Source organism: Drosophila melanogaster, chromosome X, assembly GCF_000001215.4.
Source record: "Drosophila melanogaster chromosome X".
Classification (NCBI taxonomy): Eukaryota; Metazoa; Arthropoda; class Insecta; order Diptera; family Drosophilidae; genus Drosophila; species Drosophila melanogaster.
In genome coordinates this window covers 7,530,900-7,549,377 of record NC_004354.4, presented here as the reverse complement: position 1 = coordinate 7,549,377, position 18,478 = coordinate 7,530,900, and the positions used below count along the sequence as shown (strand labels likewise).

The 18,478-nt window shown below is 41.4% G+C and overlaps 2 protein-coding genes across 2 annotated transcripts in view, besides 1 other annotated feature; both read left to right on the top strand.

The window, feature by feature from the left end:
* The first annotated feature begins 1,385 nt into the window (after nucleotides 1-1,385).
* The window catches only part of CG32719 (uncharacterized protein), a 39,342-nt gene continuing 22,249 nt past the window's right edge, over nucleotides 1,386-18,478 (top strand). The window contains exons 1-2 of the mRNA NM_167128.3: nucleotides 1,386-1,442; nucleotides 2,089-2,200. The gene's annotated coding sequence lies outside the window, so the exon portion shown is untranslated. The remainder of the gene's footprint in view (nucleotides 1,443-2,088; nucleotides 2,201-18,478) is intronic.
* Nucleotides 11,268-11,353: a mobile genetic element.
* On the top strand, nucleotides 12,419-13,753 carry CG32720 (uncharacterized protein). The gene has a single exon (NM_167129.3). It carries the CDS (start codon nucleotides 12,489-12,491, stop codon nucleotides 13,497-13,499), a length of 1,011 nt encoding a protein of 336 aa, NP_727191.2. The 5' UTR covers nucleotides 12,419-12,488; the 3' UTR covers nucleotides 13,500-13,753.

Genomic DNA, 18,478 nt, shown 5'->3' with positions numbered 1-18,478 from the left:
TGGAAGTTGCTGTTGCTTGCCCACTAAAAAAAACACCGAAACAAGCCGGTGAAAAAATTAATTGGAAATTTTTATGTCTCAAACATGTTGTAAGCGCAGAGTGGCAACGGCGGCAACACCAAGTTCGAGGTTAATTGTTTGATTTTCTAACAAAAAATATAAATAATTTTTAAGGCCAATCTCATGAGAAGTGCGCTACCTGAGACGACAAGAGCACAGGAAATGTTTGGATTGTTTTCCGTTGATTTTTCGGGCTATGTCCCGGGTTAGTTACAAAATTCGGCCACGTTTCCGGAGAGTGTATGCAAAAAAGGTTTGATCCGAGCTAAAATGGTAACTCCGCGATCAGGCTTGCTTCGAGGAATTTTGAAAAAAAGGAAATATTTCATATAGCCCTAATTAGGTGTTGAGTAAAAAGTAATTAATAACGTGGCTTTAAAATAATATCAGTTTGGTCTCACAATCAGGGCAGACGTGCCTAAATTTTTTAATAATATATTTAGGACACCAGATAACGTCAACATTTTTGCAACAATATTCGCACTAAGATTAATTATTGCATTTTTTTCCAAAATCACATCATTGACCATGAATCGGTTCGTAAATTGACTTCCTTGGGCTTAATTCTCTAATAATAATAACAATGACCCGGTTTCTTGCCATAGTAAAGTATTTCATTTAATTATCTAAAGGTATATATATTTTTTTCTGCGAACCTACTGTTTTTTTGTGGAGTTGTGATGTTTTGATACACATGTACCTATTGGGTTTGGATTAAGATGACCAAAAACTGAAGTTCTAACACCCATAACTTTTTTTAATGACTTCCGATTTCAAAGTGGAATACCTCTAAAAGTTTGTAATTGAATTATCTAAAAATTTGTATTTAAAATTTTGACTTTAATTTTTTGAAATTTTTTAGTGATTTTTTTCGTGCAAATGGGGAGTAGAATAAATAAAAAAAATTGATCAAAAATTTTTTTTTCTGATATTGACACCAGATGAAAGTGCTCATTGAGCAGAGCTGCGGAAGGTATAACACACAATGATTCGACTGTTTTTGGCCGAGTTATGATCTGCTGATGTTGGGTTTTAGTGACAAATTGGCAATGGTTTGGGAGGACCCTAAACTGGACTAATATCACTGAAAACTTTAATTGATAGAGATGATGCTGTCTGGCACGGATATTATATTTAACTTTTTGAAATCAAAAGTCGTTTACTCTATTGATCTAGCTCAAAGCTCGTTTCCCGCCCTCGAATTTCGCAGCCCTGGCTTTCAATTGATTGTACTATCGGTTGTTGCCAATCGCAAGCTGCTTCCCCATATAGTCCAGCTAACTCTATTTTGTCCCCACCAGCAGTAAGCTTTTATCAGTCGATGATTGAATTCGACCAGAACAACAAGTGTCCTATTTAAAGCCGCGGGTGGTTAGCCAGGTGTAAGTGTTTACAGCAAGTGCTCCAAAAACGATCCACGGTGGGTGCCTGATAGACGCGTCGCCGAAATCCGATACGATCAGGGTCTCCCCGTGTAAAATTCCAATGAAGTTTGTCGCCGAGGCAATCGGTACCAAGTGTTCAATTGGGTCGCAGTTCCAAGATTCGTAGTTGGAGTGTTAGAATTGCCATTTATTCGATGGCGCCACAAGTTGGAATCTACAACTCCTGGTTCTGGTTTCTGGTCCTGCAACAAGATCTCTTCCCTTACCTCCCCAAGTTACCTAACTTGTCCATTGTCAGTTTCGCAGACGCCACGTGCTTTGTTTTTCAGTGGGGAAGAGGGTAAGGATAATGGGTTGGTGAAGGCGTCTACGATTTCCTGTCCCTAGCAAATTGTTTTTCTCTCAAAAAAAAAGAAGGCGACGAACACTCGATAGTTGAACAGACTGATCAAACAGACCTATCTACTTTGCATAATGCCGAAGAAACTACGCATGGTTTTAAAGGGTACATTGAGTTGCGGAGAAATAAGTTTTATAAAATTGATGTATAATTGTATAATCGCTTTCAACTTAGGCAAATTTATAATTTCATTTTTGATTGTAATAAAACGAGCCAATGCTTTAATGCTGATTTTCATTTCAGGTAAGGAATCTTGGCTTTTAATATACATATTGCATTGACACAACAACCAACCGAGAAGCCCCCATATGCTTGCTGATCTAGTGCAGAACCTATGCGAAATTGTAGTTGAACGGTAAGGCCTGAAAACCTAGTGCGTAGCGCAGTAATTCCGCAGCCTCATCTTCTTTTGTGAATGAGTCTGGTTAAATTTTGGCTCTGGTCAGCCAGTTTGCAAGCTAGTTGGTCCTCCAGCAAGTTGTTTGTTTCGGAATTGTTTATTTAACTTGCTGCTCTTCCGGCTGCTACTGGCTTGGCTTGGCGTGCCTTGGCTTTATGGTTATGGATACGGTAGCCCAGAGCTCCAGAGACTGACTTTGGTTCGGGCAACGGCGCTCGCAGGGGGCAACAGTAGCAATGAATTTGCATGTAGTACATGAAAACCGTGATCTCCAATTTGTTGTTGCCAAGGAGCGAGAATAGAGGATTGGTGGATCGAGGATCAGCGGAGCGAGGATTGGAGATCGGGATCGGTCTTTTGGGTCTGGCATAGCGTTGCTTCGAATTGGTTACAGGGCCGTAAAAAGTTTTGTAACATTATTTTAAGGTGCCGGCTTTGCGACTGCATTTGCTACCTTGCCTCTTTGATTCGCTGCTTTTCTGTTTGCCAGATTGCTGGCCTACAGCACTGAGAAAAAATGTGTTTAAAAACATATTAATATTATAGTTTTGGAAAACTGATAGTAAGATGTGGCCATGTGGTATGGTTTTTTATGTTTTAATTATTAAGTGCCTAGATACATTTGCACTGAACGTTAATTTTGTGACTTTTTCCTCAAGGTGTATTTCTGTTGGTTTGCTGCAAGTTGTCAAGCTTGCCATGGCAAATTTGCGATCAAGCGACAACAACAGTGACAACAAGAGCCGGTGACGGGACGCCCAATGTCCCGCTGTCTTCCCTCCAGCCGTCTTTACCCCTTAACCCACTGAGTCCCCAGAATCTTAACCATTTCCATATGCAACACACAGTGTGATCTGTGAGCCAGGCTTCTAGGGTTTCAGCGCTGTACATCACGTCGCCTTGTTTGCCATCGCAGCTCGAAGTGAACAAAAACGTCTCTCTGGGGTCCCCAAAAGCTAAACCTAACCCGCCGCCCCCTGTATCAGTAAGCTCTCGTACCAAAGTCGGTCCTGAACTTTATTGACCATATTGATTGCTGCTGTATTGATCGCTTGTTCCTGATAACAAACAAATGGCCAGGGGGCACAGTGGGATCCAAAGTTGCAGATGCGAGATGCAAAGGTTTGACACACCATGCGAGACACTTTATTTTTGCTCTCACTGCTTGCTTTATGATGATGAGCCTCCAGCTTACGAATCAGTTTATGCATCACTAATGAATGAAACTAGGGATTTAGCATAACATGTCGTTCTCGAGAGTACTAAATCATACATATATGAAAAGTGATTAAATTCTTTTTAATACACATACATTAACCATTCCTACATGTTCATAAAGATTTTAATTGAAACTGTAACCCAGTATACAATATATATTCCCGCATAAACGTAGACCGTGTCTAGTGTTGGCTACCGACCTGGTGCAAATGCCAGCGGGTGGTTCCTTTGAGATCCTCTGGGACTGGGAATTCAGGGTCTGAAGAAGTTGGAAGCTGGGAGCTTGGCACTGAGCAAGATTCACTCTGGCACGTTGCATATTCATAATTTCCAGTTGGGGATTTATCAATTGCACATCTCAGTCATGAAAACGCATAAACATTTCAAAATGCCTGGCGCGGGTCAATAATTTGACATGAACGAAACAATATGCAGACACGTTCGGTAGGTTCGTTGGTAGGGGGCTGGAGAGAGGAGAGTTAAGGTCGCCTGGCAGATGGCAGACAATGAAATGTGGCCAAGAAACGCTTTCAGCCAAGTCAGCTTGCCGAGTATACGCTGTACATATATGTATATATATATTTATTTATATTTATGTTTGGCCCATTGATGATGTGTGAATAATTGAAAGCGGCAGCAGGTTGAATTTTCTTGTGATGGGGAAGGGTATTTAAAGGGTTAAGGGGGGAAGCTCAGCGAAGAGGAAGCACGAGCTTTTCCTCGGCTTGAGCTGCTGGCTTAACTTTCAAGCCTAGTGGCTGAGTTGTCTGCCAACAACAGGCTAGCAAACACTCCATAAAAAACCTTGAAGAGCCTGCTAGATCATCATAAAAGTGAGAAAGGGGGAGAAGAAAGCCAAACTGCTCCCTGAGTTTAATATCACTAAAATTAACTCATTATCAATTTTAAAAGCCTTATATCTTTCAATGTTTAAATAACTTGTGGAAAATCTAGGGACTTGACTTTTATCCCCAATATTTAACTTGACAATGATTAAATATTTATAGGCGAATAAATATCTCATAGATCACGAAAGCTGATAAATTTGTTCTCTGTGCAGAAATTGAATTCCTGGGTTGTGTTAAAGACCTGAGAAAAGGGAATGGAAGATTTTGAGGGAGCGGAAAGCCTGTGTGGGGAAGCCTGCGAGACGCCCACACACAAGTTGGCAGTTTTTCTGATTTTTGGAGTGCACACACACACACGTGCATGTAATACCATACGCCCACCTTGTCACAATTCGCGTAGAGCCGTTGCCATAAAATCTGAAAATCTCCAAATGCAATTCAGTTCATCTTCAGGGCTTTCTTTGCCATCTTTCTCTCGCTCTCTTGCTCTCTCTCGCTCTCTCTCTCCGCTGGCAATCTCGTAATTAATTTATTGCCCCGATGGCGCGACTTTGCGATGTGTCAAAACTATTTTTAATTGGTGTTGCAAGTCAGTCAGAGTGGAGTCCCTGTTTTTCGTTTCTTTTCCCTTTTCCGATCCCGAATCCAAATTCCGAACTTATTCCTGCGATTCCCGGAAGATCGTAAACCAGGCAAGATCAAAGCGGTACTGACTGCCTGAAAAGAATTCACTTTCTATTTTCTGCTATTTAATTGATATTTTGCGGCGTTGTGTCTGTCGCATTTTCTCACTAACCCTACCACTCCACTGCTGCCCACGAGCAGCCACGTGACTAATGTCCTGCTCAATAGACACTAAAGATGCATTACCCACTACTCAAGAAATTGCACTGCGAAAAATTAGCTCCTGATAATAATTCTCATAATCTGAACTAGTTGTCATAAATGCAAGGTGTTACTGTTGCTATCATAAAACTGAATTCTCTCATACATCTTTAAATCTTTAGTTATTCAACTTTTTTCGTATGTGCAGAAAATGTAAAAAGAATTTTTTTCGCGGTGCATCAAACCAATCCGATCCAAATGCGAAACGAGACGAGAGACGCGTCGCAAGATCTGCGTTCACAATTGCATTTTAATGCAAATTTGGTGTCAACGCAATATCGACCATGACAGACGCAGTCGCAGTCTCTGGGTCTTCCAGTCTTTCTTCAGTCTACCGATCCTCCAGTCTTGTGCATATATGCCCCGTCTCTTTCTCGACGCTCACGCACTTTTGCGACTCTCTCTTTCTATTCCCCATAAGGCCATCTCTCTCTCCATTGGTGGTGGTGGTGTGTAAGTGGCGGCTGCTGGGTGTTAAAGTGACTGATTAAGTTTGCGTTTGCCAGTTTTTTCTTCGGTTTTTTGTATTGTTTTTTTTTTTTTTTGTATTCTTTTGGTGGGGCTGCTTTTTGACGCTAAACGAATTATACGCTTACGTAGGTGGCAGACACTCTGGCAAAAATCGGAGAAAGAAACAGAGAGGAGGAGCGGGACCCAAATGAATTGAGACGCGCCAGAAAAGTTATAAATATTGTCCCTAGAGGGGCGTCATCGCCGCCTTGTTGTTGGCTCTTTTGCGATTTTGGCCCGATGTTTTTGCGAATTCAAAATCGTACGGTGATCCTTGTGTGGGCGTTGCGAGTAAAAATATGTTTCCACAAGGTGAAGTGAAACCGAGGAGGGGTCTAAAGTTCACCAGAGGAGAAGGATAATTGTCTCGAGTAGATTATGATTTACTTTCATAACTGACTTTCTTATAGGGATAGAAAATTTCAACAAATTAGATTCGATACGTGATCATGTATCTGTATAAAAAATATATTTTTGTACAGGGTTTTATAGTCTAAACTATTGGATTTTAATATCCCATGGTAGGCTGAATTGCTCATTTTAAATATACTGGACATCTACAATATATCAGATAGCACTTATATTCCCATCTCTGTACGAAGAGGCGTTACCTTCTGCTTTCATCTTTACCAATGTCCCCCTGACATTTTCCCATTTCCCATCCCATATTTACTATGACATCTAATAAAGTCGTAAAATATCGCACGCACTCGTAAAAGTTCTTCGGATTTATGATCGCCAGTTTCAAAACTCTTTTTATGGCGCCGCGGCTACTGTCTGCTGCGGATCAGTTGTAACCATCATATCGGTCCTACTTTCGGATATAACCCGCTCTCGATACATCGATGTACACTTGCGTAATTGAAACCTTTCCCTGCCTTTCGAATTGGTTTATGGCGATCGTAAAGCGATGGGCTGGCTACCTGTTGCCCTTGTTGCCCATTGAGGGAAATGGTCGCCCATTGATGTTTATCGGACTATCGGTGAAAGTTTTATGACTTGTTACGCTCGTAACTGTCCTAGGTACATAAATACACCAATCGGTCCTCCCAAGCGGTAGCGATCGGTCTTTTATTGCCCCGAGATGTTATCTAATGATACAGAGGGTTTTCGCCACACTCATCTGTCCAGGCACAGCAAAGTTATAAAGGTTGTCTTTTAAACTAAGACATCGATATTTCTATGTCTGATTCAATCGATGGCCAATCTTTGGAATTAATACAACCGGTCTTTAAGTCAACTGAATTGACGTAATTTTGTATGCCTATAATCAATTATTTAAAAGAAAAATTTCTTACCAAACTTTTGCCAATTTCTTATAAGCCTTTTCAATTTATTAGCATTTTCAATTGCCATTGTCCCCATTGTTATTGAACATCCTCAATCGCTTCAAAGGAAATTTCGTTGGCCAAAACGATTTTCAATATCTTGGGCCTGCCATTTCCTATAGCTCAATTTTTTATTGCTTCCTGTCGTGCTTTTCCAACTTCCTGGGATAACCTGCCGCATTCCCCTTACTCTTCGTGTTACTTTTTTTTTGTGTGTTTGCTGCCTCGGTTCTCATTTCAAAAGGCAACTTAATCGAGCAAAATAAACCGTTTTCATATGCTCGAATTGAGGCAAACACGTCGCATTACAAGGGGGAGTATTGTCATTTGGTTTGGTTCTTCGGTTCTCCGATTCTTTGGGGAATTTTCAAACGGGCCAAGGGGTTGCCTCTCATTTTTTCTTTTTTTTTTTTTTTGCACGGATTTTCTTGTTCACTTCACGCGCCGTTCGAAATGCGCGAAATCTCTCAGGTTTTGAAAGGAAGGGGGGAGCTGCGGTGATAGGGAGTGGCTGCCTTTGTCAAAGGATTATCACTTCCTTTTGGGGGATATTGTAAAGGAGCGAAGAGAGAGTAAAGAGTGAGTTCCTTTCTGGGGGCAGAGTTCTGCTAATGAGGTGTGCCCGTAACTGACTCCCTTTATATACACAGCAAAAATAAAATACTTTTACTGTATTAAGTTGAAATAAATTTCAAAAATTCATCCCAACTCTTAAAACGAAGAAAGCTGGGTATATTTCAAAAATAACTACACGTAGTACTTCTCACAGTGTAGTTTTCTATTCCCCAGCCCCCCCTTCCAGTTTTTTTTTCTCAGTACATGTGCCAGAGATGTTGGATTGACAGTGTGCAATATGCGTTGATTTTTTATGGCCTTCAATTTGCCGTGGATGTGGGGCCAAATGCCGAACTCTCCGAGTCGAAGTATAAGTCGATGCCGATGCTACGGAGTCGCGCTGTGCCGATCTCGAAATGCAGATAATAATTATTTCAATATGTGTGACTGACTTGCTTGAATGACTGACTGCCAGACGGCCAAACTGACGGAGGGATGGATGGGTGGACGGACGGACGGACGGACGGACGGTCGCTCGGATGGAGATCGCAGGGCAATGCCAATGCCAAAACGTCGTCCCAGATCGTCATCGTCATGATCTTCATTATCATTATGCGAGTGGATCAAAACCGCGACGCCGCCAACAACATTTAAGACGTTTTGCTTGCTTCTTTTTTAGAAACTTTCATGGGGTATATACAATTATATCGGGGGCTTGACTTATATTGGAGAAAGTTAAATTATTTAAAATATTGCACTTATAAATATGTATTAATTATTTGAATTTAATAACTTAATGCTAAAGAGAGTTCCCCATTTGACTTGCTAAGTATGTAATATTTTAATTTTCATAGTCCTTAAAGGGTATTTGCAATTTCTATTTGCACCATGCAAATTTTAGTTTGTTTTTCTTTATTTTATTTTTTTATTACTCTTCTGTTTGTGCTTGTGTTTTTGTTTTTGCATGTGCTCCGTTTAGTCTTGTTCTTTTTGTTGTTGTTTTGGTTTTGGCTCTTGTTTTTGTTGTTGGTTTTCACTTAATCACTTGTTGAGAGCGAGACGGCAAGTGTTGGGATTTTAAGTTGAAAATTGAATTTCTAAGAATTACAAAACAGCAACAGAGCAACAAAGTGCCGTTGGCAACTCGCGTCCCCCCAAACCAAACCGAATCAACCCCAATCCGAATCGGAATCCCCCGTCGAATGTGTTTCATACGGATACGATACCATCGCACCACCATCTTATACCGATCTGGCTTGGCTTAAGTCCCATATATGCCGTATCCCATATCCCATCTACCATATCCCTTATCCCCCGCAAACTTTGTCCATATCCCGTATCATCGCGACGGGCTTCGTTTCATTGCATTGCATTAATTTTGCCAATTAAAAAGTAAATAGAGCCTGCATCCTTTTGCTGGATATCTACCCAATTTACCCCATCTCTTTCTGAATTGCGAAGGGTATCTTGTGGTGGAAAGAGAGGAAGAATCGTTTTCGGTTGTGGGCGCGCAAAAGTTTTCAATACAATTTAATCCAATCTGCACTGTACATTTGGATAGATGGATGTTACATACATACATATATTTTCCGACTGATGAATGCCACAGGCATTGCCACGCCCCCTACTCATGGAATCATTTTTCGCATGCCCCAAGTGCCTGGCTCAATACAATCAGTTTTTTTTTTTTTGGAGAAGCCGCACAGTGGTCGGAGATTTGTCCATGGCAACCGCGGTATTTCGCCCACTGTACCCGCACAAATGAATTCGCTAAAGGCAATAAATGCCCTTCATTCTGTGCAGTTTTAATAAATGCACAAAATTTATATGATTTATTTAAAAGGAAACAGATTTCATATAATATTTGAGTTTGTATTTTTCACTGCTGTTGCTCTTGCCATTTTCTTGTAATCAGTTTTCCTACATATTTTGGTGACAATTTTGGTTTGGTATCTACATATGTACATAAATATGTATATAACCAGTACATTATTATTTTTTTTTTTTGTGGAACTATTCTTATTTTGGGGGCGGTGGATCCTCATAGTCTTCTTGTTGTGGCTCAAGAGTGGGGCAGGCAATCTTCTGGGGCATCCAGTCGCAACCGTTTTGTGGCGCAATTGTCTCAACCGTCGACGCGTCGCTTGCGTATCGCATATCGCACCTGATGGGCTGGTCCAAAACAGCCGGCTAAAACCGCTCCACCCTTTTGGCCCCGCCACTTCCACCACCATCTTTTTCTTGTCCGGATTGCTATGCTCCGAACCAAAGCCAAAGACCCAGGCCCAAGTGGCAGCAGCCAACCATTCGTATAATTGTCGATGCGTTAAGGTAATTGTACACCCAGCCAACTGGCTGCCAACTGAGGCAGCAGTTTAGACAAGGCCGATCCAGCCAACACTGCGAAAAAAAAAATTAAATAAAATGCGGGATACTACATTTTTGCACTTTGCCATAGAATATTGTCATTAAAAATACCGTAGTATTAACGAAAAAATTGAACTGCTTATTTTAGCTTATTTTTAAAGGTGAACCTTATTTATCTATTTAGCAGTGCACATGTGTATCTGTACCTCAGAGCATACTGTTTCCTCGGGTGAAGAGAGGGGGGGGGGGGTGGCGGTCGTTGAGTGTTGGGGGCGGATGGTGGAGGGGGTGTCACTGGGATAGATATGTTGCTCTGGCTTCTGTTCAATGCCTTCGCCGCAGTAGTTGCCATCGTCGATTCACTCAGTCGTTTCTAAGTTTGCGTTTGTCGTCGTTTGCCATATTGATGGCACGCTCCGCCGCCTAGCTTTTCATCTGCCCCTCCCTCTTTTCCGACCACCGCCCACCGAACCGGCCGCCCACAAACATCCTCCCAGTTTAGACGCCCCTGGAGAGCATTTAAAATTTTAGTTTTCTGCTGACAACCAGCATTTTGGCCATAGACAGACATCGGTCTTAGTTTGGTTTTCGGTGTATGGTTTTGGTCTGATTTGCTAGATTTGATTTCAGGAAATCTCAACCGTCTATCTGTATCCGTCTCTCTCTATCTTCATACACCTGCCTGAATGCCTTCGGTTTTGGATAACGATTTGTATACCGATTCCCATTTGGATACGCATTTGTCAAGCCCTTTTGTTTGGCTTATTGTCTCCGTTTGCCTTTTGTTGCAATTGAAAAATTATAGAAATTAAATGCCGGCAAAGAAGAAGACTGAACGGAATTGACCAAGGTCCAGTTGGTTTGGCAATGCAAAATGGGATTAGATTCACTGCGGTTTCTACTGTAAAGAGGAGCATCAATGAAAGTGGCAATTCGATAGCTTACTTAATGTTCTGCTCATTGCGCTTTTGGACTAAGTTCGTTGTGGTTAACCCTACAATTTATCAGGTGTTTAAACAAAGGGCGAGTTTTCTAGACTTAACACCACATAATTTATTTATTTATTAATAAAATTATACAAATGACCCCTATTATCCTTTATAATTAGAAATCTCTGACTCCTTTTGATCGTTGATCACACTTTTATTGGCGCTTATTTTTTTTTTTGGGAAGGAGGAGGACTGTTTCCGAATTCCTTGACTTTGGTCCCGGAGTCAACTGCATCGGCACGCATATATCACAATATATCCGAGGGTTTGTTCACTGGCAGTTTCGTATAATTATACCCGTTGAACGTAAAGTAAAAGGGTATACTAGATTGGTTGAAAAACATGTAAGAGGTGGAAGTAAGCCTTTCCGACCATATTAAATAATTATATTCTTGATCAGGTTCGATACTTAGCATGCCTCTCCCGTCCACACTTTTAAAAAAATTTTCTCTGACTAACGGGTACTCGATAGTCGAGCAACAATAGCATTCCATCCTGTTTTTATATGCAGTCATCAACAGCTCATATATATTTTTATTGCCAGCGCGAACAGCGATATGCATCTGAGGCATCAGAAACAAGAAAAAGATCAGGCGGCAGATGAAGATGCGGCTGAATCCGAATCCGAATACGAATCCGAATCCAAAGATCATTATGACGACGATGGGGATGGACGGGGTTGGAATGGGATGATGACTATTTCTGCGTACAGATTTCCAATAAAAATTCTGTCGACTTGAGTTCGGTTTTCGGCCGACTCTCCGTATTTCATCTGGTGTGTGAGCGAGATTTACACGCTGATACAAGAATATATACACAAAAGTAACAATAAAGGCTGGAAGCAGCGGCGATACGTTAGTCACTCCGATTCCGATTCGCTGTCTTTCTCTCTCTCTCTCTCTCTCTCTCTTTCTCTGACCCTCTGGGCGTTAAGATTTATTTCTTTATTTTGGCAGCCAGTGGCCAGAGTTGTCTCTCTGTTTTATTACCAGGAAATTTGTATTTAATACGTTTTTTCCGCGTTTTTGTAGCGGGTTTCGGGTGCACGAGATTGTCGCCTTTAAGCTTAACCCACTAACCGAAAGGTTCTCCAACTAACTGTCGGCTATCTTAGCCCTTCGATCTACACGCATTAAATGGATACAATGGGCTATGATCTAGTTTTGCCCCAAATGGTGTGGTCGGTAGCCAATTTTCAATGGAAGCCACACACAATCGATCTCTACGGAGAAGAGCTTCCAGCTAATATGCAAGACCTATAACTTCTCTATGATCTTATCGACTTGTTGGCCCGCACTAATCGATTTCGGGGTATTCGGTAGGCCCTATTTTTGAGGAAAACGCTTGTGGAACATAAGGTACATATAATGTACAGTAAGGTACAATGTAAGTTTCCAAATTATGGTACAGATTTTTTGTTTTGAGAAAACTGTCAGTTTGATGTTGCAGACTTCACTCCATTTTAAAATTTCCGACAGTACAATTACAACCTCAGATATTAATATACTATCAACAGTAAAAAACACATACGAAAATACGAAAAATGGGTCGCAGTAAGGTGTTAAGAAAGAAGCAATCTAGCAAGAAGCGACGACATACAATTGATCAAGAAAATACAGACGATTATTATATGACACCCGAAGAAGTACGGCAATCGGTTGAGCGGTGGTCATTCCTTTGGCACTGTAGTGATTCTGATTCTGATTCTAATTCCGAATCGGAGAGCAGTTCAACGTCATCATTGTTGCAACATGATCCATCTCTGTATGGAGACTGGCGTGTGCGGGGTGAAGAATTCAAATTAGAGACTACCGGCAAGGAAATGCTGATGAATTTAAGCAAATTTCCCTTTCCGGAGATAATCAAACCACCCGTTTTGCTGGATACTAAGTTGCCCAAAACCCTGCGGGTTAATCACTGGCCCTATATTACACACAAAATTTTCGACTACGTAATGCCGGACATATATTTTCGGTCCATGGAGTTCATGAAGAAACCCGTATGTGAGGGAGCCGTGGGTTATGATCCTTTGTACTATGGCTCATCAATTTTGATCAAACCTCTGTGCAAGTACAGTAAGCCACGCAATTTTTCACCCACATGGACCAATACTAGCTTGGTGTCCTGGATAGATGGGCGTCGTTTTGCCAAGATGGTGAAACGTAATGACTCGCAGATGGGTAATGAGAAGCTACTTCGGTGGACTAAGGTTCGCCCGTTTTGGAGCAATAAACTCCTGGCTGGACTTAGAAAGGACCCGGACGCTAAACTAATTGTAAGGTGGAAGCGTCCCAGGACAAGATTTTCTTTTAATCCGGAATCCGATGCGATGGACAAACAATGGGATATGCCCGAGGAGGACCCGTTGCCATCGGATGAGTTTTACGTAGAATATGTAATGAATGATGATCCCGAAACACAACGATCATGGAACTCCTCGTTGTCTGACGATTCTATGCCGGGAATAACTAAATCCCAGTCTGATCTCAATCTCGAATATTTAAAGATAAGGCCGATATTAAGACGTTGTCATAGTTCGAGCAGTCTTTTTTAGTTATTTTAATTGAAACCTTATTGTCTTTACAAGAATTGTTTAAGCACGCCGCAAAGGGTCCATTACCAAAATTTAAAGTTCATTCAAAAAAACGCCACTCTCAAGACCCCCTATTCCGATTTCACGCAATTAAAAAGACCAGCAGTTAAACGAGGAAAAAGAGCGGCAATTGTAACAGGCGGCAAGCTCATCGATCAGTTGAAATTAATAAAATACTCAATAAATGCGCTCACAAAAACGTGTGCAAACAATCGATCAATCAGCGATTTGACAGGCCCGCAAATCGCTGGGTGAGTTGGTTTCGGAATCACCGACTCGGTTTTGGCTTGGATCTGGGGACTTGGAACAGCGATTGGGATTGCGTCTGGAGGCCGAGTTGGCTGACAGCCAGTCTGCTACCAATCTGCGAGTCGAGACTTCAAAACAATTACACAGCAACATTTCCAAGAGCCAAGAGTATTTGTGTATCTTTAAGGTACAGGCGCATATGTATTGTATATCTTAGGGGATGAGCTTCTCAGTTTCCGAATCTGAATCATGAAACCATAATCGGAATCGGGCAACTGCCACCGTACAACTGCGACGACTGTTGGCCTGTTGATTCGAGCGATTAATCGATAACAAATAAAAACATTTCGACAACTACTTCCAAAGAACGCTCTCCCCAGCAGCAACAAAACAGCAGTGCCAACTTCGGAACAAAACAACGAAAACCACAATTCCCTTTTGCTGCAGTGGGGAAAATTACTGGTATATATTATGCTAATGTGGCCTGCATGAAGATAACAAGTGAAATATCAAATTCGAAGTGACCTTCATTTTACATTTAATTTTAGTTGTATTTTATCTTCTTATGTTAAGTAATATATAGTTAATAACATATGTATACATTGAAAGATTTCTGGCAGTGCACCCCGCCACTAAACCAACTCCATCGGAGGCTGTCAACAACTCGACATTGTGTGTATGAGTGGCGTGGTACGCATAAATGCCATGGAAATTTTCTTTTTAATCAATTATGAGTATTAAGCCAAGGGGCCAACCGTCCATATGGGGATCGCTGGGAATGGGGATTTCGGGAGTATTCCGGGGTATTTCATGAAGGGATTGGGGTGATACGAACGCTGCACTGTGTATCTTGTATCTTGTATCTCCGATCATTGATCGTTGGGGTGAGAGAGCTCAAATGTGAGGCGCGCGCGGCGGCAGCAAGATAAAAATCGCAAACATTCTTTATTGAATGCTGTAGATGCCAACGCCAGACATCTCGCTGTATATATTCGTATGTGTTTACCATACAAGTGTAATCCCTAAGACCAAGTGGAGTGGAGTGGCACTTCGAGTACTTCTCCAAGTGAAGTGGTAGCCTATGGTAGGCAAACTGCCAGTCCTATTCCTCGAATTGGATTGGGGATAGATTTGCAGGATCTCTTGGGGAAGATTTTCAAGTTATGCAACGAAACTTGAACCTACCAGATTATTAGAGTCCTTTAATATGTATGTGTAAAATTCTTGGAAATTGATGGAATGTGTTTTTTAAATTCTCAAAAAAGTCATTAGACCTTGAATTGACAAACTATAGTACTTAATGTCTTAATGATACGGTATCTACAACTTGAGGATATACTTTAGGCACTCCTAAACATATTTTCTGGGATTTGTTGAATATTGATAGAAGTAAAAATTGCATTTCTGCTGGTCCCACATACCCGGCATCTTAAGAAGAAGTGCACAACGTCAAACAAATCATAATCGGTGGCTCGTAGACAGTAGCTACATACGCTTCAAACGGTCGACAGTTTGTCTGTCAAATTGACATTACACGCAGCGACGCGACTGCGACGCCGGCAGAGGGTAAGTCAAGTGCCGGCAGAGGCAGAATCACCAACAAGTTGCATTTACATATCACAGGCTCTGCGTCCATACACTGACCAAAATAATAAAGCCAAATATATACTTTTTATCGATTTTTCAAACATCTAGGGATATTTGTAGATTAATTGCTAATTTCTTAAAGAAAAAGTTCATAGCTTAGATTAAATATTTACAATAGTCCTGATATTTTCTGCCAGTGCACCAAAACCTCTGGTTGGACTTGGACTTGGATTGGGCCTTGGTCTTGGACTCGGACTTGGAATCGGTCCCAGTCTGAGTTTTATTCCGGGCGTAGGCCGTTTGACTGACTGACGGACTTGGCTGTTGGCTTCTGTTTGCGGCGCTGACTCAGCTGAATCTGGACCTGAATCCCAGTTCGAGATCGAGTCCGAGCCTGAATCTGAACCTGAACCTCAAACCGAAACTGAAGATGATGAAGCCAAGGCGAAGGCCTCCACCTGAAGCCGATGATTTTCCGCTTGGTTTGGCTTCGCCTGGCAACCTGTTGGCAACTCATTAAATAATGCCGATGACTGGACAAATTCGTATTATGGTTGTTTTATTTATTTATTTTTATTTATTTTTTTTTTTGTGGTGATTAAACAAGCCCAGCATAATCCTTGCTGTGCAGTGGAATTGCATTTGACTGGGGGACCGGAACGTTGGCGTTATAATTCTACCAGCCCACCTCCATTTGGGGTTTCTCCTTTATTTCCCCATCGCCTCGATCTCCTCCAGCTGACAGTTCTCCTCGTGGCGAGGTTGCTTCTGGTTCCTTCTGTTCCTGTGTATTTGTGTGCCAAAGTGACACTTGTACAGATTTTCTTAATGCGCCAAAGTGCCACTTGTCGTCTGTTGACGCTCCTCGTCCTCCGTTTTCCTTCCTTCCAGAAGTTCCACAATCTGCACAGAAAATCCCAGAATGCCAGAGATCGAAGCCGTTTTGTACGTGTCTTGGCAGTAAAATTTTGTGAAATCAGCGCTAAAGCGAAGACAAGTTACCAGGGTAGCCTCAAAACTTGTCCGTCACCCAGGCAAAATTCTAATTGCTGGCCAACGCACAATTTGTCACATGCCAAATTAATAAACGACATGACCAAAATGCACCTTTGCCTTCGAACTGAAAACAGTAGCAGCTGATTTTGGCTTCAAGTTGGCAGAATCGGTCCTTTGATTGAGTGGATGAGTTGTCGGTAAAAGTGTGTGGGTTTCAATGGAGCGCGAATGAGTGAAGTCAGAAGTAGTTTTTCTTGGCAAAGCAACTTTAACACTTCAGATGTGTGAGGTCTTACGGTAGCTGTAGTCCATATATATTCCCATTAAAATAGCCAAATTATGCAATAAGTGTTCTAAATCTGTGATTTTAAAATATGTTCCATCCAAGAAATAAAAGCGACAAAATGTATATATAAAGAATATATATTGAACTTTTTTGAGCTCTCCATTAAAGGGGTAACCATTTATTTATTTATCCTCGTCAGTCGCCATTGTCAGTAATTACCTTCCTCCAATCACCGAACATTTAATAAATCTCAAAGGGGCGTTCTTAAGTTCCAGCAATGCAGCGACTTACTCTTAATTGCAACTAGTTGTTGTGATTATTATAGCTCGTAAATGAAGACTAAAACTGGGTATGATCAAATTTGTAGTTTATGTGTTGAGTTCAAAATGTAGTTCATATAATTATTTTTTAGCTGCATAGCCTAGAGTCTTTAACATTTTACCAACGAAATGCTTTAAACCTTATTAAAACAATCGTTTTAATAAAAACTATGGTATCTTCTAGTCGGCTTTCTTAGTATCTCAAGGATAGCCACTTGTTGCTGCTGGCTGCTTGATTTTGTTGTAATACTGGGCAGTGCCCCGGGGCAATGTTTTTTTCTTTTCTTGGTTTTTGCCTCTTGTTTTTCCCTCTCTGGTTGAGGCTGCCACTTAATTTATTTGTCACCGAACCGAAGCGCAAATGAAGTTCGAAAAAACCAACCGACATGCAAAGGCATCCGAGAAAAGTCAACAAACAGCGACCACGGAATCGTTTGAAATAATACGAGAGGGGAGGAAAAACGCAGGCAACAGCAAAAAAGCTGAAGAAATAATTACAAATTAAAATGAAACACGGAATGGTACAGACATTCAGACGGACACACACATGAGGAAGAGCCGGGCTTTGAGATGATATAGGGGGACTTTGAGGGGCCAGAGTTTTACCAACTTTATAAATAGCTGCGTTGACGACGCCGCTGGCCACGCATGCGCAAAGATTTGTCATAATTGATAAACGACAACAGCAACATTCGAGACTCCTCCATTCAAAAAAGAAAAACAACAAACAACAAAAAAAAAATAGTCTTTACAGAAAAATGACAAGACAGCCATCGAAGTGGCCACTTTTTTTTTTAGGGGTGGACCATGGCGATCTCAGGCTCCGTGCTCATAGTTCCCTTCTTAGTGACAGTGACTGTAATCACGCCCCGATGAACATACAAATCGAAGCTACTGCATATTAACCCATTAAGTTGAGAGAGAGGAAATGGCCAAATAATTTATATATAATATCTCGGTTTTAATAAATAATCTAATTGAATAAACGTATTGCGATGGTAAATAACGAGAAATTTGCGTAAGAGAATAAATTGCTGTGTAAATCGCAAATCCCCAATCGATCTTCGCACAGATGCTCCTCCAGATATCTAGATACTTTCAACAGCTGCCAGACATAAAATCCGAATCGCAGACACAGGTGACGATGACAATGACAATGACAACTTCAGCACCCGATTCAGCTGGAATCACAGCTTTAACTGCAACTTCAACTTCAGGTTGAACGATGACGCCAAATTGGCAACGCGTTTCTGTGTCTCTGTCTTTTTTTCGCCGTTTTTGTCGACCGAACGTGAGAACCAATTGCTATGTATGGTCATTACAAGCCGACCAGTCCATCTGAAGGTCCGTTGGTCAGAGCGAGAGATATAACCCATAAATATTTTAATGATGATTACATTTTAAAAACAACGAGCGCTGCAATGGCATCACGAAATCGAATGAGTGAAATCACAGGGCTGGGTGATGGGCATTTCGATTGGAATCGGGATCGGGGAATCGGA